The following is a 19,026-nucleotide window of genomic DNA, read 5'->3' on the forward strand; positions in this document are numbered from 1 at the left end:
CAGGTGAACAGGCTGCCTGGGTCTCCTCTATCTCAGCCTCTCCTCTCCTCCCTCTTTTCTTTCCCCCTGGCTGGAAGCAGTCACCGGGTCTTCTCTCCTCAGCCCATTGTCCTACTACTGGCCCGACCTGGCTGTGACTTCCAAGCTGGGCCTCCCGCTCACCAGTCGCTGGGGTATCCATTCTCCAGGCCTTTGCCTGAGGGCCCAACTGACAGGCGAGATCACCGCTGGTCCTCTGTAACAACAAACGACCTCTCCCACCAGTGCCACCTCGTTAAACAAACAGCACCCAGGGAAACTGAGTCCCACACGTGGCATGCAAACCATTGAAAAACCAAGAAAATCCCCCCGTCATCACCGATGGCTTTGGCCCTGTTCCCCACAGCATCGCACCGGGAGCGGATGTTGAGCGGCTTGCCCGGTATGACACCTAAATCCTTGACAGAGTCACGGCTTCCCGGAGTACAGTTTCCCCTCGGTGGCCTGCCTGCTCTGTCCTGCTGCCCCCTCCCACTGCGCCAAGAGGGGACCTGGTGACTGGAGCTGCTGTGGTTGTGTGAGAGCGCCGGGCTGAGAGACCAAAGGGCACCTCCGTTCTGGAACAGAGGGGTCTGGCCGGTAGGCGCAATCGCCCCCGGTTTGGGGCACAGAAGGGGCTGTGGCTGGCAGCAGCTTGAAGCCCGTCCCCCAGCTGCGCTAGGCACTGTTTGAATGAATGCAACGTCCGTGTTACATACGGGCTCCGGGTGCTCGGTCGGAAGCACTGAACTGCCTCAGAGTTCTCTGTTTGCAAGGTCGGTGCCAGGAGATTAGAGAGACAAGGCGGGGAGGGGATCTCTTTCATTCTCCAACTTCTGCTGGGGAGAGACCAGCCTTCGAGCTCCGCAGAGCTCGTCCTCAGGCCCTGGTCTCTCTCCCCAACAGAAGCGGGTCCAATAAACTATATGACCTCCCCGGCCTGGTCTCTCGGTGTTTTCTGCTCCCACGGGCATGGCTGGGAAGGGCCACAGGGCTCAGCAGGCTCAGGGAGAAACCTCAGCCCCACTGGAGACAGGAGGGGAACAAACCTCACAATCCGTGTGGTCACTGCAGGTCTGTGCATCTGCCCACTCCTCCCTCAGTGGCAGTCTGTGGGGGAGGTCTAGGGTGGCCAGAGGTCCCGATTTTAGAGGCACAGTCCCGATTTTTGGGTCTTTTTCTTATATAGGCTCCGATTACCTCCCACCCCCGTCCCGATTTTTCACATTTGCTGTCTGGTCACCCGAGGGAGGTCTGGCAGCCCCCTCCCCAGCCACAGTCCGTGTGTGCCCAGCAGTCTGTGCATGTCACAGCAGCCCCCCGCTCACTCCCACTTGGAGCCCAGATCGGGGAGGGCTGGGCCTCTGGTTTGTTTGATCCCTGAAGGGTTTTCTGGGCACTAACTGGGACCCCAAGTTTCTCCTAATTTGAGGAAATCCCTGTGAAAACTCACCTTTTCCGGGGGTCTGTTTCACACCCTCCGCCAGAGTCGTTCCCCATTCTTTCTCCAGTTCAGCTGGCAGCAGGTCTCGTGCGAGGGGCGGGGGAGAGCTGAGATTTCAGGCTGCCGTGTTGTGGCGGGATTGCTGCGATTAACTGGCTGAATGTGCTAATTCTGAGGACGAAACAGGGAAAGGGGCAGAGATCGAGAGTCAGGGAGTGAAATGGAGAAAATACAGGAAGCATTTCTAGCAAGGATGAAGTGCAATGACCAGAATCCAGAATATTCTCTGCACCCCTTGTCTAACTCTGGGCCCGATTCTCTTCCGCATTGACGGCCCTTTCCCTGTCTCCGGCCGTGTCTGGAGGGCTTTATGCCCTGTCCAGCCCCTTCACACTGCCAGGAAGGGAGAGGTGTGATGGAATCTTAGCCCAAAGAAGAACCAGGCCCTGTGTCACCTTCATGCTGGGTTTCAGATGACCCCGAGAAGTTGGGGGGCCACCGGCGCCTAGAGCATGGCCCTGCCACAGAGGCCCCACCCCTGGTCATCCTCTTCCCCCGAGGCCCCGCCCACCCACTGTTCACTCCTCTGGCCCCCGAGGTCCCCCTACCTGCCCCTCACTCCTCTCCGCCTCTTCCCCCAAGACTCCACTCACCCCCTGCTTGCTCCTCTCTGCCCCTTTCCCTGAAGGGGGGCTACCGGGGGGCCATGGGGCCAGGCACCCGTCCCTTTTCTCTGTCTTCGGTGAGCGGGGGGCAGTGGGGTCCTTGGGGAAGGAGGTGGAGCAGGACAGGAAGAGGCACGAGAAGACAGGGCTGCGGGGGAAAAGGCCGAGGGGGGGTGGGGCGCAGGTTTTGGGGGAAGAGGCGGAGGGGGGATGGGAAGAGGCAGAGCAAGAGCAGGGCATCGGGCTAAGAGGCAGAGGGGAGCGGGGTGCAGGCGGGGCCCCCACTTCTCTGGAGCTTCGCTTCTGGCCCTCGAAAGATGACCACGGGCCCACGGGCCTCCGGAGGTGAGACCCGCCCCACATCCCCAGCGTTTCCCCCCCGCATGGACGGCCTTTTGGGGGAGGCTCAGCCTCCCCTGGCCTCTGATACGGGCTGCCCGTGCTCAGCTCCTTCCACGCGCTGGAGAGGAGCAGCACCCAGGGGTGGGGCTGAGCCGGGGGGTGCTGGGTGAGGGGCAGAGGCCTCAGGAGCTGAGACCGCAGGGACACAGCGTGAGGCACCATCCCAGGCATCCCCATGAAAGGAGCAGAACAGGGTTTCCTTGGGGTGGGGAGCGTATGGAGAGCGTCCCAGGGTCGGTGGAGATGTATTGCCCTGGTGAGCAAGTGTGGCTAAAACACAGGCCTTGTTGTGAGCAGGATTTGAACCTGCGCAGGGAAACCCGATTGGATTTCGAGTCCAACGCCTTAACCGCTCGGCCATCACAGCCGTGAGTGACGTGACTCCCTCAGGCCCGAGAAACTGGTAAATAATCACAGTGCCCAGGCCTGAAGTCCTCTGAAACACAGAATTCAAACAGGAAACCTGGCTCCCAAAGCAGAGGGGGATTTGGGGTTCTCATTGCTAAGCCATGTGGTTAAACATGAAACCAACCCCCTCCCGTGGGGCCTGTAATTGTTTAAAGATAGGGACATGGAGACAGGGAGAGGTTCACTGACCTGCAACTGGACCGAGATCAACTCCCCTCAAACCAGCTCATTCCTCACCGGTTTCTGAATGGTCATCACGTCCTACAGACGTTTGCTCACTCCTGCCCTGGGCAGAAGAGAACCCCAGTGCCCTGGAGGTGAGAGGCCCGGACTGTGTCCCCGGAGTCCCGGGGCATCGTCCCTGCCCTGAGGCTGTGGCTGCACTGGGGAGTTTCTGTTTTGGGTGGGCAGGGGCCAGTGAGGCTCAAGCCAGCTCCGACGTCGGGGTCTGGGGAGGGTATGCTACTTCCACCCCCTGACTCACCTCAGCAGGCCACCCGCCTGTCTGGACTTGGGGGGCCTACCACCAAAAATTATAACTCAAAGGTGGGGGGGCTCAGCTCAAAAAGTTTGAGGTGCAGGGAGAGGGACAGCTAGGGGCTGTGTGTGGGCAGAGGGTAGCTCAGGGTGCAGGGAGACTCCTAGGGGCTGTGCATGGGGGTGTGCAGGGGGGTAGCTCAGGGTGCAGGGAGGAGGTAGCTAGGGGCTGTGTGTGGGCAGAGGGTAGCTCAGGGTGCAGGGAGACTCCTAGGGGCTGTGCATAGGGGTGTGCAGGGGGGTAGCTCAGGGTGCAGGGAGGGGGGTAGCTAGGGGCTGTATCTGGGCAGAGGGTAGCTCAGGGTGCAGGGAGGGGGGTAGCTAGGGGCTGTGTCTGGGCAGAGGGTAGCTCAGGGTACAGGGAGGAGGTAGCTAGGGTCTGTGTGCTCTCAGGGCTCCCCTGCGGTCCCTGTACCCTGAGGGCTCTGCCAGCCACAAAGCAGCCGGGTCCCCCCGCCCAGGCAGCTCTTACCAGCTGCATGAGCAAAGGGGAGCAGCTTCAACCCCCTGCAGCAGCAGGAGACGAGGCAACGCTGCGGCTGCCTGCTCCATGGCACCAGTCAGAGCAGCAGCTGTCCTACGCTGCCGGACTCTGACTTCCCACCTCCGACCTAGCAAGGGGGTGGAGAGAGGAGGTGGTGGAGGGGGGGTGTGGAGCTACCCCAGGACTGCCCTGCTCTTGCACTGTAGTTTGGGGGGGGGGGTGTAACACCCCTGTGTTCCCCCAACTCTGCCCATGGGCTCAGGGCTTCTGGCCCTTGGGGAGCACCGGGGCTCGGGGCTCCAGAATTCAGCCCTGCTGCTCCCGGCTTCAGCTCTGCGGGAGGTGCTCGGGTTCGGGCTTTGGATTTTAGCCACGGGGCCCTGCGGCCCCCCGAAAGGGTTCATGGACCCCCAGTGGGCCACGAACCCCCTGTTGAGAACCGCTGGTCTAGAAAACATGATCTACGAGGAAAGGTTGAAAGAACTGGGTTCGTTTAATCTGGAGAAGAGAAGACTGAGAGGGGACATGAGAACAGTTTTCAAGTACATAAAAGGTTGTTACAAGGAGGAGGGAGAAAAATTGTTCTTGTGAATCTCTGAGGACAGGACAAGAAGCAATGGGCTGAAATTGCAGCATGGGAGGTTAGGTTGGACGTTAGGAAAAACTTCCTGCCAGCATAGTTAAGCACTGGAACAAATTACCTTGGGAGGTTGTGGAATCTCTGTCATTGTAGGTTCTTAGCAGGATCGACAGTCACCGCTCAGGGATGGTCTAGATGAGGGGTAGTCAATTATTTTTTGTCAAGGTCCAAATTCTTCATCAATGTACAGTCAGGGGCCAGACTGCAGAGAAAATCATTTACAAAAATAATAATAATGACAATATATAAATAAAAAGTTTCTGGGGTCTGTTCAAAAGCGTCTGGCAATCCGGATTTGGCCCGTGGTTCGCCTGTTGACAGCCCCTGGTCTAGATAATATAGGAGAATTACGGAGACCTCGGGAATGGAGGTTGTTCGTAACATTGCCCAAGCCGTTATGGGCTGCTCCTCAGGGCGGAGTGCTCGGAACGGGGGCTCACACTCTGCAGCGGCTGCCCGGCAAGTTTCTGATTCTAGCCCCCTGACTGCAAGGGTGATGCGTGAGGCACCCGGGGGTGCTTTGGCACCAGTGGGTGCACAGTGCAGGCTGGGGCCCTTTCAAACGCAGCCGCTCCTCCAGAGCGCGGCAGGCGGGCAGGAGTTCGGGCTCCAGCAGCTGACGCTCTCAGCCAGGTTCCAGCAGCATCTCAGGGAGCTTCTTTCCTGGACTGAGACTAAGGTTGCAGGCTTGTCCCCCTCCCAGCCAGAGGCGGGAAACGGCCCCTGTGGCTAGTGCAGACCCCAGCACTCCTTCTCGGGAGCTCACAGCTGTGCCTGTGAACCTCAGCGTCTTCACCTGTACGTGGCTGGCCTTCCGCGTGGCAAGTGGTGGGTGGGGTGGGGACAGGCAGCCCCGATGTGCCTAACTTGACGATGCAGTGCCGGCACAGCACGGTATTTGTTGGGTTTTTTTGTTTTTCGTCTCCGCTGCTGCCTGACTGCGTACTTCTGGGTCCACGTGGTGTCTGGTTGACGGGTCCGTCTGTAACTCTGGTGTTCGTATTTTTGAGGTTCTACTGTACTTAGTCCTGCCTTGAGTGCAGGGGACGGGACTAGGACGGTCCTTCCGGTTCTGTGATTCCATGGAAAGGACTAATGTGGGTTTTTTAATCTGACCTCCGGCATTACACCAACAATATGATTTTACCCAGTAATTCCCGGAGAATTCAAAGGATAAGAGAGAAGGATAAGGATAAGAGAATACAAAGGATCCACTGATCAAGTTCCAGATCTCAGCTGTATATTGGTGTGCAGTGAGCCCCTGTGCAGCTGAGCTCCTTGGCAGTAGGAAGTATGCATCCCCTGTCAGTGCTCCTTAAATGCTACTCCACGTCTTTGCAGTCCAAGACTAGGTCTTTTAAGAAAGAATGCTCCACAGCCACCAAGAAGGGGCCAGGCTTTACCTGAGAGCTAGGTTCATACTGAAACCTGCCTCTGTCAGACATCTTTTACTTCCAAAATCTTCTACTGGACGATCTAGGCATATAAGCATCACTCCTAATCCCTTCCCAGAACCCCACCCCTGAATGCTACATGCACGTAAAGCAAATGTTGACAGATTATCTGTTTTGGTCAGGAGCCAGAAACATAGCTAATACTCTGACTCTGTGCAGCTCTCTCCAGAAAACCATGGCAAGAGAGTTTATTTGTAAATGGGAAGAAATAATTGCATTTTTAAAGTTCTTTGGGACAGTGATAAAAGTCATTTTAGACATGCAAAGTATTATGAACTTGGCATTCTCACACTTAGATGCTTCTGTAGGCTGTACTCATTGCACACACTGAGGGCTCCTGGCTGCCCTCCATTCCCCTCCCCCCATGTGCCACCCTCCCATCCTCTCTATTTCACAGATTCCCTGCATCTGCTCACCCCTCTTTCATGTCACAGGCTCTGTCCCATGTTTCTTCATCTCCCCTAGGCTGGGGCTCTGTGTGCCCTCCGACCTTCCCCTACCACACAGAACTTCTGTATGCCTCCTCTCCCCAGGCCAGGGTCCCCTTTTCTCCCCACCATTATTTCTTTTCTTTCTGTCTGAGAGATAAGTCATTGGGGGTGTCACCATTTTAAAATTATTTTGGGAAGATGATTGTTCATCTTTGTAGTTGAGATTCCTCCAACATGGGAGTGACTGTTGAGTGTAGGACCTCTCTTCGTTCAGCCAGTTATTACTAGACAATGTTGCCTCCCCTAATTATCAAAGCTTTACTACTGAGTCACCTGTCTTTATTGGCAGTAACATTCTAATTAATATTTACTCCATTTTACTGTATGGTGATTGCCCAACCACTGTCTAACTCTTGCTTTGGTATAACTTGATTAAAGGGATGATCAACAATTTATTTCTGAATACTCCCTTGAGCTTGATCATGCAGTCCTTTTGGGAGAGGGATGCAGAGATCCAGCTTTATAAACCAGACTTCTCTGTCTTTTATTCCTGTAACACTAGAAATAATTTTGTTTTTTAAACAGGAGAATAAACCATCCCTCATTCAGACTGGTCCTGAAGCAACCCTGCAGACCCACCTCCTTGTATTTGAGGCCGAGAAATCCAGAAAAGAAAACCGTGTTGTGTGTTTAGAAATGAGAAAGGAACTCATCCCGAAGCCTACATACAAATGAACTTTTCAATTTGAGGAGACAGAATAAAAACTGGTCCCAGTTACCAGGGAAATCATGTCTTGTTTATACTAATCTGGAATATATATGGGGATGGGCACTACATAAAATCAAATTTTGCATACTACAAATCTGTAAAATGCAAAGGTGTGTTTAATAGAATTTTCTATATCGTTTCATTAATTTTTTTAGATAAAGAAAAAATATTAAAAATCATCAGTATTTTCTTCTGTCTTGGTTTCCTTTAAAGGACACGAAGCTTATTCTTCCAGCAGCACTTCACTTAACCCTTAAGTGCACTCTGACCTGAGAAACCAGCAGTTAGGAGGTACAATGGCAAAGGTTTTGACAGCATGGAAGTAAGTTTAAATCAGCATTTCTCGCATGCGGCTACCAGGGACTTTTTGTGCAGGCCTAACAGCCTCCTGGGCAGCGGTGGAGAGGCCAAAGCATCAGCCTCTCCCCTTCCTTCCCTGTTGCTCCTGCATGAGCCACCATGCACCGCCTCTGGAGACAGGTGGGGCACAATGCTGCAGGAGCCAGGTGAGTTCTTGACTCACCTGTGGGGTGGGCAGGGCACGTTGGGGCTTGGGCTTCAGCCCTGGGTGAGAACCTGGCCGCAGGGCTTCAGCTGCACGGCTCGAGCCTCGGGCTCTGACCCAGGCTCCGGCCACGTGTCCTTGGCCCTGGGCGCTAACCCCTGGCTGTGCAGCAACAAGTGCTGGCTCCGGGCTCTGGCACCGACCCCCAGCCCTAACCCCGCTCCCTAACCCCAGCCCCAGCCCCAGCCCCAGGGTGGTGGGTGTTGATCCACAGCTCCAGCTGCGCAGCAGCAGCCACCAACCCTGGGCTCCAGCCGCTCACTCTGGACCCTGGGGGTGCTGCCTCCCAGCTCCAGCCATATGGCAGCAGGGCTCACCATTCTCCCCGACGCCTCCCCTAACCCCCATTTATCGCCCCCAGCCCCCACTGCCTTCCCTGGTTCCACCTCTATCCCCCCCATTGCCCCAGACCCCTGCTGCCTCCCTCTCCAAACCCGGGGCTTGCTGAGAAAAGCGAAACAAAGAAACATGCAAGTATCACTTTTCACAGCACGCTTACTAGCTGCCTGGGAGGCTGTGAAAAGTGATACTTGTATGTTTGTTAATATCACTTTTCACAAACTCCCAGCTAGCTACTAAGGGTGCTGCGAAAAGCAATATTCAACATACAAATATAATTTTTCGTATTATTTTTGAGTCTGAAAAAACCCTACATAAATAAATTACAATGATTTGGACACGTGTATGTGCATATTTATTTGTTTTTCCTACAGTTAAGTATTTTAGGGAAAAGCGTCAGTGCGGCCACCAGCAAGAATTGGTGGTCACAGTCCGAGGCCACCAAAAAATGTGTTCTGAGAACCCCTGGTTTAAATGTACTAATAGGCAAAATCCAAACCAGCCATGTCTGCCTGAATCTTTTCAGGCAGGACTTCAGGTATCACGCAAAAGATCTTATTTTTCTTTGGTTCCATGTATACATTTGCTCAGATTTTACTTCTCCATTAAAAATGGAACCAATTCCCAGCTGCCTGTCAAGTGAGAGCCGGCTGAGATTCCATGGTTCTCCCTGCACCCTTATGGGTCTGGTGCCAAGGGAGCACCACATAGGCCTGCAGTGAATCTCAAGTGCCTCTAACTTGTCTAGCTCTTCTCAGCCATTTCTCTTGCTGTGAGCTGCCCTCCTTTTGAGCCCCACCAACTTCCTCACATGCAGGAACAGCAGCAGATTGCCATCTTGGAGCAACAGCTGAGGAAGGCGACTTTTCTGTCAGCACTAGAGTGGTCTATTGTATTGTGCTCTTCTTAAATAAGCAGGATACTGTGATCGTCCAGTGAGCGTGTCTCAGCTTTGTTACGTCAAGTGCTTTAAAAGGGGTGATGTGCTGCACTGTAGGGGCTGAGAAAGATCTCATGGGCTCCCCATCATCAATTCTGAGATTTGCACTGATTGGCATTAAGACTTTTGGGGTGATGGTTCTATGACTCAAACTCAGTGGCTTTGTTTGGTCTACCAGAGTCTGAGGTTGGTGATCTTCGGGGATGGTACAAGCCTTACCTAAGACATTTAAGCGAGTCAGAATGTGGAAGGAAGACGATAGAATGAATGATGTGCGAGTTCCTCCAAGTAACAGGGATAGCCGTCTGCCTCTGAACATAGCTCAATGTTTATTGTGCTTATCATGCTGGAATATGAATGGCTGCTATGGGTGGCTGATAATCTATGAACACCATGTAGTAATTCCTGGATTTTTAAATTATTGTTTTAGCTGAACGCATGTATAATGTTTGATCAAATACTGTTCAGGGAGAAAGGTATAAAAACATCCAAGTATTTGCTATGTTTAGAGTGGTCATGTTCTGTGGGATACCTTCTGGAAGAACAGTAGTGTGGTTAAGTAATTCGTGTCACATTCTGTGCTGCACCCCTGCACCGAAAAAAGGATTTTCTGCTGCTTACACTATTTGCAGCTTCATTGGGTGAAAATAAAGAAGCAACAGTGGCCAGGTCTGAGTGCCCCTCCTCTAACAAAAATCTTGAAATAGTTCACTGTAAAATTAAAAAACAACTGTGGCTTGTCTTAAGTAATGGTAAGGTGACGTTTAGAAGGAAGCCTACAGGTGCATCCTCACCTGTTCGTTGATCCAGCACAACTTCCTATACATTAGACTCTTACGACAGTCAGTAACGCTCTCTCTACCTCCACAATAGAGCTCTTTAGAAAACGGGAGTTTGTATTCAGTTTGTATGAATGCTGTAATCTGGAAGGCCCAGATCCACAAAGGTATTTTGGTTCTTGACTTCCATTGGATTTCAGTGGAATTTAGGAGCCTAAATTTTACCTTTGTGGATCGGGGCCTAAGTAATTGCAGTTTGACAAACATGAAAGATGAATAATTTGTGCAAAATAAGAAGTAATTAACAAATGAGGACAATCAGAATCCTTGTCTGAGGACTCCTAAAGCCTCAAAATACGTTCTTATGAAATAATTCACATCCACTATCATTTCTTTGCCTGTAGTAAAGATATTGTCCTTTTTAGTTGGCACACTGTTCTGATCGTTGTCTGTACAGTAATCTTTTGAGTCATTCAGTTCAGTTAGATGTTATCAGTCACCTGGAGTTTCTTCCTCAGAAGCTGTTATGGCTTTCAAGGCTCTTCTCTTCCTTAATCTTTCTGCATTTGTGATTGTCATAGGATGCAATGGGAAAAATCCAGAAAGACCTGAAAGAAAGACTATTTATGTTTATAGCTGGAGTTGCAATATGACTGTTCTAGACTCACAGATTCAAAGGCTAGAAGGGAGCGCTGTGATTATCTCGTCTGACATCCTATATAACACATGCTATAGATCTTCCCCAAAATAATTCTTAGCGTATATATTTCAGAAAAACATCCAATCTCAAGTTAAATTGTCAGTGATGGAGAATTCACGACAACCCTGGGTCAACTGTTCCAATAGTTAATGAGACTTTTAAGAAGTGAGAGTAATTGTCTCTCTCACCAACCCTCTAGTGGCTTGAAGTGCCTTTTACTGCTGTCTCGGCCAGCTCAGTGTCTCCATAAATGAGACCCGTTCCCATTTCCTCAAAAAGAACAGGAGTACTTGTGACACCTTAGAGACTAACAAATGATAGCGCATCTTAATTAGCCTCTTACAGTTTGTATGGCAACTCCCACCTTTTCATGATTCTCTGTATGTGTATAGATCTTCTTACTATATGTTCCATTCTATTCATCTGATGAAGTGAGCTGTAGCCCATGAAAGCTTATGCTCAAATGAATTTATTAGTCTCTAAGGTGCCACAAGTCCTCCCGTTCTTTTTCCGGAGACAGACTAACAAGGCTGCTACTCTGAAACATCCCATTTCCTGTGGCCAAAAGAAGGGTGATTGCATATATACACAGTCTCAAGAATTCATGCAAAGAAATGAAGAAAGAGTCTTTGGTACTCCAAGTATGCGGAGGATCACCAAGGAAAACCTATTGTCTTTTAAGAGAAATAAGCAAATAGTTCAGATTGAAAAACACATTGAGTTACCTAGAAGTTTTTCAACCGGTTTTGTGACATGTGCTCCACAACCAATCCAGTGTTTGATTCTCTCGATGTTCAAGCCAACAAGCTTTTCGTTGTGGCTATTTGGGAGTGGGTCATAGCAGCCCACTTGCTCCAAATACTTGCTGTCCCGTGCTCGCTTGTTATATGCGGCCACTATACGGAAGAAGGGTCTGTTGGCACAACCACCAAGAGCCAATCGGATAGCTACGTGTCCTCCATGATAATTTTTCATAAGGTGATGAGCTGAAGGGAAGATCAACAGGTGTCACAATAGATTTGATTATAAACAGATGTGTATAGACGTCGAGCCAAAAAATTCCAAAGGCCTTAGAGAAAAGCTTGGTTTCATTTAAAAATCAATAAAACTGCTGTAACCTTCCCTTACACAGCAACAGTAGATTATTCTTCATGATGGAATCAAAGTCTGTACCTTGCCAGGAGACTGAGGTCTTAAAGCAATTTATTTACAATAAAGATGACAGATTTGCTCTACCAACCCTTAAGAGAGTTCAGCGGTGAAGGCTGCACATTCTCCACTAACTGTGATTGATTTAGAGGGATGCAGAACCTGGGGTCTGCCAGTACAACATGGTGTGCACGCAACCCCTAACAAGCCCTGTCTGCACTTACCAAGGTGCACCATGATGACCCTTGAAAGCACCTGAAAGAGGAAAAAGACCATGAATGAATCCCCTGCCACTCCCAAACACAGAACAAGGGGCTAGCCCACTGCAGCTGTGCCGCTGTAAATGCTATAGGGTAGACATAGCCTTAACTGACAGAGATGAGACCCTGAAAGTTATACACCGGACCCTCGCTAGAACACGCGTCTAGATAACACAAATTCTGATAGAACGTGGTTGCGGATCCCAAATTTAGTAACGGTCATTAACTTTCATTGTAACGCGGTCCCCGCTGTAACGCAGTACCCGCTAGAATGCGGGATCTGGCATGGATCCCAAATCACACATTCTAGTGAGGGTCCAGTGTAGTTTGAAAATCCTGAGGGAAACATGGGAGTTTAGTTGCAAGCCCTGCCCTGGCCCCTGTAGATTCTGTCTCTCATGACCTGTTCACCATGGCCATCCTGGGAATGGAAGTTTCAAAGCACCTGCCCCCACTCCCACTTTTATGCTTTGGGGTTTAGGTAACTTTCAACCTCTTAGGAGCACAGGCAAAAAGAAAAGAATGGTTTTCCCCCTGGCAGCCCTGCTAGGCATCAGCCTCACTGCCGCACCCTGCTTGCTTTTCTGTTTCAACAGCTTTGTTGCTAGGGCAATGCCAACAAGTGCCACATGAGTACATAAAATCACTTGTCATTTTAAGGTAAGAATTAGTTTCCCCATTACATTGGTGTTCTGAGGATTTGGTATTATTTTATATATGTACGTTAAGGCTGTCAATCACAGTTATCTCACACGATTAACTCAAAAAAATCAATCGCGATTAATCACACTTATAACAATGGAATACCAATTGAAATTTATTAAATATTTTTTGATACATTTTCAATACTGATTTCAATTACAACACAGAATACAAAGTGCAGAGTGCTCACTTTATATTATTATTTTTTATTACAAATATATGCCCTGTAAAAATGATAAAACACAAGAAATAGTATTTTTCAATTCACCTCATACAAGTACTGAAGTGCAAACTCTTTATTGTGAAAGTGTAACAAATGCAGTTGGGTTTTTTTTGGTTGCATAACTGCACTCAAAAACAAAACAGTTTAAAACTTTAGAGCCTACCAGTCCACTCAGTCCTACTTCTTATTCTGCCAATCGCTAAGACAAAAGTTTGTTTACAACTGACGGGAGATACTGTTGCCTGCTTCTTATTTACAATGTCACCTGAAAGTGAGAACAGGCGTTCGCATGGCACTTTTGTAGCCGGCGTTGCAAGATATGCCAGTTATGCTAAACATTCGTATGCCCCTTCATGCTTCGGCCACCATTCCAGAGGACATACTTCCATGCTGATGATGCTCGTTAAAAAAATAATACATCAATTAAATTTGTGACTGTACTCCTTGGGGGGAGAACTGTAGGTCTCCTGCTCTATTTTACCTGCATTCTGCATATGTTTCATGTTATTGCAGTCTTGGATGATGACCCAGCACATATTCGTTTTAAGAACACTTTCACAGCAGATTTGACAAAACACAAAGAAGGTACCAATGTGAGATTTCTAAAAACAGCGACAGCGCTCGGCCCAAGGTTTAAGAATCTGAAGTGCCGTCCAAAGTCTGAGAGGGACAAGGTGTGGAGCATGCTTTTAGAAGTCTTAAAAGAGCAACACTCCGATGTGGAAACTACAGAACCCAAACCACCAAAAGAGAAAATCAGCCTTCTGCTGGAGGCATCCGACTCAGATGATGAAAATGAACACGTGTCATCGGTCCGCACTGCTTTGGATCTTTATCGAGCAGAACCCGTCATCAGCACGGAGGCATATCCTCTGGAATGGTGGTTGAAGCATGAAGGGACATATGAATCTTTAGCGCACCTGGCATGTAAATAACTTGCAACACTAGCTACAGCAGTGCCATGCGAACTCCTGCTCTCACTTTCAGGTGACCTTGTAAACAAGAAGCGGCAGCATTATCTCCTGGAAATTGTAACTACCCTTGCTTGTCTGAGCGATTGGCTGACCAAGAAGTAGGACTGAGGGGACTTGTGGGCTCTAAAATTTTACACTGCTTTATTTTTGAATGTAGGGTTGCTGTTTTTTTACATAATTCTACATTTGTAAGTTCAACTTTTATGGGAAAGAGATTGCACTACAGTACGGGTATGAGGTGAGCTGAAAAAGACAATGTTTTTGTTTTTACAGCGCAAATATTTGTAATCAAAAATAAATATAAAGTGAGGACTGTACACTTTGTATCGTGTTGTAATTGAAATTAATATATTTGAAGATGTAAGCATGCCAAATATTTAAGTAAATGGTATTCTAGCGTTGTACAACCGCGCGCTTAATGGTGATTTTTTTTAATCGCTTGACAGCCCCAGTGTGTGTGTGTGTGTGTGTACACACACTATGAAATTTACTGGATTGGGTTGCAGGAATTGTTATTCTTGGCTATTAACTAGTTCAGGGAATCCTCAAATCTTGCGCTAATTGCCCGCGGTTTAAGAAATAGCCGCGAACTCCCGGTTCACAGGACGCGTGTGTGTGTGTGGGGGGGTGTCTCTGTCTCAGGGTCTCTGTGGGTGTGGGGGGTCTCTGTGGGGGGGGGTCTCTGTCTCTCTGTCTCGTGTGGGGGGGGTCTCTGTCTCAGGGTCTCTGTGGGGGGGGTCTCTGTCTCTCTGTCTCGTGTGTGTGGGGGGGTCTCTGTCTCAGGGTCTCTGTGTCTGTGGGTGTGTGCGGGGGGGGTCTCTGTGGGGGGGTCTCTGTGGGGAGGGTCTCTCTGTGGGTCTCTGGGTGTGGGCGGGGGGGGGGTCGGGATTTCAAAGCCGCTGGTTTTATGCTGCGGCCCCCCCGCCGGCCCCGGTTCCCCCCGGCTCCCCCCCGCCAGCTCAGGGCGCCCCGGAGCCCGGCCCCGCTCGCGGCTGCCTGCGCGGAGGGCGGCGCTGGAGGCCCGGCCGGGCTCCTCCCCCGGCTCCCGCGCACGCCGGCTGAACCGAGCCGTAGCGCGCCTGCGCCGTGGTGCCCGCGTCTCGCGGCCGCTTTTCCCATCGGCCCCCGCGGGAAGTCGCGGTCTGGGGACTACTCCCGTCAGCCACCGCGCGGTCCCTGGCACGCTGGGAGACGCAGTGTGTTCCCGTACGTCACCTCGCAGGCTCCGCTTCCGACCCGTCGCTGTCGCACCGAGATGATGTCACAGCGCGCGACGCTCCCCCCCACCTTCGGAAGGGCCACGCGCGCCCTCGCGAGCAGACCCGCGGCGGGGGGGGGGCGGAGCCGGGCCCTGCGGGTGACCCGCCATGTCCCATCGGGCATTGCGGGGCGCACGCCGCGGCCGCGGCCCGACCCGGCCGTCCCGCGCTCCGGGCGAGGCCGCTCGGCGCCGGGCTCCCTGGCTCCGCCCCCCCGCAGCCCCCCCCGCGAGCACCGGGCGCCCGCCGCCGGCCGCGGAGCGGACTCGCCTGGGTGGCCGCAGGCCCTGGGGTGCCGGGGGGACTTCCGGTCGCTGCCCCCGGGTCTGTGAACGCGCGGACCGGGGCCCGGACCCCGCCGGACCCCCCGGCCCGGGCCCGCCGGAGGCCTCGCGACGCCCGCGGGCGGGGGGGCGCGGCAGGTCTCCCGGGGCGGGCGGGCTGCCGGGGCGGGCGGGCCCGTCCGTCGGGGCCGCGGGTCTCCCGCTCCGCCGGGCTGGGCCGGGAAAAGCCTCGGGCGTCGGGCCGCCCTGACGCCGGCCGGGCCCGTCCCGGGCGGGGCCGCGGCTCCCCGGCTCCCGGGCTCCCGGCCGGGGTCCCCTGCGCACCCCGCGGCGCGGCCTGAGGCGGCCGGGCCGGGGCCGGCCCGGGAGGCGATGCCGCGCCCCCGCCCGGGCCGCTGGCGCCCGCCGAGACGGGGCAGGGCGGCCCGCCCCAGGGAGCCGGGCGGGGCCCAGCCGCGGGCAGAGCCGGGTGGGTCGGAGGGGCGGGCTGCTGGCGGCGGGGAGCCGGCCCGGCTCGGGGGACAGCGGGCTCCGGGGCTGGCCCAGCCGGACCTGCCTGTCCCCGTGGTCACTGGGCCCTGGCCGCGCCCTGCTCCGGACAGGCCGGGACCGGGGGAGCCGGTTACTTCTTATTCCGGTCCCGATTTCTTGGTCGGGGCAGCTTGTTCGGGGCAGCGTCAAGGTCCAGACTTCAGAGAAAACAATAAACACCAATAACAATCTTGATCAGAATAAAACAATAAAAAGATCTCAGGATCTGCTGGAAAGCAGCTGGTGGCCCAGATTTGGCCCACGGTCTGCCCGTTGACTGCCCGTGTAATAACCCCCCCTGCTCTCACAATGCTGGTTGAGAGTCACTCCAGGGGAAGGAAGTGGGGGTACATGGCTCCCTGGGGGCCTACAAGTCTCCCTTGGGTGTCCCACTCAGGTGGACTTGCTGACGTGAAGCAGGGGTGCTGAAGGCTCTGGGATTCAGAGTCAGGAGGCGGTGAAGCCAGGTGACTTTCCTCACTGGAAAAAGTGTGATCTTAAGGGGTTGCCACACTAAAGAGCTCCTCCCAGGGACTCTTCAAGAGCACCAGACCTATGGCAGGGAAACCGCCTGGAGAAGGGGATTTTCCAAAGGGCTGAAGCAGGTTTGGCAAGTCCATAGGAGTTAGGTGCTTTGGAGGTTCCCAGCAGACACCTAAATACCATTGAAAGTGTGGCCCAAGGTGCTTAAACACTAGGGCCCTGATGCTCAGCTGGTGTCAGTAAGGGAGGCTGAGAATCCGTGATAACGTCTCCTGTTAACCAGGAGCATCAGCCCCTGCGCTCAGATAGCCAGGGAGAGAGCAGGAGACAGCACTGGGCGCACAGATTCATGACTGAATTATCTGCTCTCCTGAAATCTTCCCCTTTGGGCTCTGCTCTGAGCAGCCAGGGAAGCTGGGACCCCAAGGGCTCTCCCAGGATCTGGGCCCCTCTGGGCTGGGCAGTCACAGTGCTCTGAATGGTTTCAGAGTAACAGCCGTGTTAGTCTGTATTCGCAGAAAGAAAAGGAGTACTTGTGGCACCTTAGAGACTAACCAATTTATTTGAGCATAAGCTTTCGTGAGTTACAGCTCACTTCATCGGATGCATGCTGTGGAAAGTGTAGAAGATCTTTTTATATACACACAAAAAGCATGAAAAAATACCTCCTCCCACCCCACTCTCCTGCTGGTAATAGCTTATCTAAAGTGACCACTCTCCTTACAATGTGTATGATAATCAAGGTGGGCCATTTCCAGGATAAATCCAGGGTTTAACAAGAACGTCTGAGGGGGCGGGGGGGTTAGGAAAAAACAAGGGGAAATAGGCTACCTTGCATAATGACTAAGCCACTTCCAGTCTCTATTCAAGCCTAAGTTAATTGTATCCAATTTGCAAATGAATTCCAATTCAGGAGTTTCTCGCTGGAGTCTGGATTTGAAGTTTTTTTGTTGTAAAATAGCGACTTTCATGTCTGTAATCGCGTGGCCAGAGAGATTGAAGTGTTCTCCGACTGGTTTATGAATGTTATAATTCTTGACATCTGATTTGTGTCTATTTATTCTTGTACATAGAGCCTGTCCAGTTTGACCAATGTACATGGCAGAGGGGCATTGCTGGCACATGATGGCATATATCACATTGGTGGATGTGCAGGTGAACGAGCCTCTGATAGTGTGGCTCTGATCCACGAGTAATACGGGCACACACGAACTGATAATAACCCAACCTGCTGGGCCAAATCCCTCCCCCTGCCCTGCTCGAATACAATGAGAGAAACCCCCGGCAGCGCCCCTTACCCAGGAATCCCGTCACAGCCTCCTGGAGATTGTTCTCTCGAGGGAAGTCCTGGTTCTTTTTTCCAGCTCAGGGGACTCGGGCACCGGATGCGGAGACGTAGCCTTCTCATCCCTGCAGAGTCACGAGCGTGTTTATTCCTCCCATTCCTTTGCTCTAAGTTCCTGCCCCCCAGAGCCAGATGGGGAGTGGGTGGGAGCTGGGCCACAGGCAGGGCTAACGGGGCCGTGACCTCTGCTGCCCAGGGAATTTACTGCCTGCACAATCTGCCGGGGCCGGCCTGGAGACTGGGGGCCTCTCTCCATCCAGAGAGAAAACCCAGCCCAGGCAGGGCCAGCTCCCCTCACACCTGGCCCAGCCCCACGTTCCCTACAAGGGCCTGGAGGGGCTTCTCCCAGGGATGAGAGAGGGGCCCATTCTCCATGCCCAGCTTCTTCTCAGCTTCTCCTCTTAGCCTCCAAGGGGCCTGGTCACTCCCCATGGGGTGGGGGTTCTGGGACTGAGACACTGCCCCACGAGGGCCTGGGCTGGGACACTCAGCTCTTTCCCCACAGGCCCTTGGGGCCCCCTCACACGGGACAGGCTCTGGGCCATGACAGAGCTGGGGCCAGGTCCCAGCTGGGCCCTGGGGGTGACAGGCTCTCAGCCCCATTAATGATCCCCCAAGCCAGCCTGGTCCCAGGGAGCGTTCTCCAGCCCAGAGCTGTGGGGCACTCCCCTTCCCAGGGTGGGTCACACAGACACAGCAGCAGCAGCCCCAGGGCTATGGGGATGGAGGGGGGCTGGATCCAGAGGGTGAGACCGTCCCACGGTCGGGATGCTGGGTCTGCTGCCTGGGCTCTGAGCCCTGGTCTACACTAGGACTTTAGGTCTCATTTAGCAGCGGAGACGTAGCCTTCTCATCCCTGCAGAGTCACGAGCGTGTTTATTTCTCCCATTCCTTTGCTCTAAGTTCCTGCCCCCCCAGAGCCAGATGGGGAGTGGGTGGGAGCTGGGCCACAGGCAGGGCTAACGGGGCCGTGACCTCTGCTGCCCAGGGAATTTACTGCCTGCACAATCTGCCGGGGCCGGCCTGGAGACTGGGGGCCTCTCTCCATCCAGAGAGAAAACCCAGCCCAGGCAGGGCCAGCTCCCCTCACACCTGGCCCAGCCCCACGTTCCCTACAAGGGCCTGGAGGGGCTTCTCCCAGGGATGAGAGAGGGGCCCATTCTCCATGCCCAGCTTCTTCTCAGCTTCTCCTCTTAGCCTCCAAGGGGCCTGGTCACTCCCCATGGGGTGGGGGTTCTGGG

At 53.0% G+C, this 19,026-nt stretch overlaps 1 protein-coding gene and 1 non-coding gene across 2 annotated transcripts; both read right to left on the reverse strand.

Annotated features, from left to right (window-relative positions):
• Positions 1-2,814: 2,814 nt before the first annotated feature.
• On the reverse strand, positions 2,815-2,896 carry TRNAS-CGA (transfer RNA serine (anticodon CGA)). Its single transcript has one exon. It is a non-coding gene; the product is annotated as a tRNA-Ser (tRNA).
• Positions 2,897-8,510: 5,614 nt separating this feature from the next.
• On the reverse strand, positions 8,511-12,015 carry LOC141996209 (small ribosomal subunit protein bS16m-like). Its single transcript, XM_074968174.1, has 3 exons — positions 11,949-12,015; positions 11,301-11,561; positions 8,511-10,483 (listed from the first exon to the last, which is right to left on the reverse strand). The coding sequence occupies exons 1-3, from the start codon at positions 11,998-12,000 to the stop codon at positions 10,368-10,370; spliced, it is 429 nt and encodes a 142-aa protein (XP_074824275.1). The 5' UTR covers positions 12,001-12,015; the 3' UTR covers positions 8,511-10,367.
• Between the last annotated feature and the right edge of the window lie 7,011 nt (positions 12,016-19,026).

The sequence above is a fragment of the Natator depressus genome, chromosome 11, assembly GCF_965152275.1.
Source record: "Natator depressus isolate rNatDep1 chromosome 11, rNatDep2.hap1, whole genome shotgun sequence".
NCBI classification, from domain to species: domain Eukaryota; kingdom Metazoa; phylum Chordata; order Testudines; family Cheloniidae; genus Natator; species Natator depressus.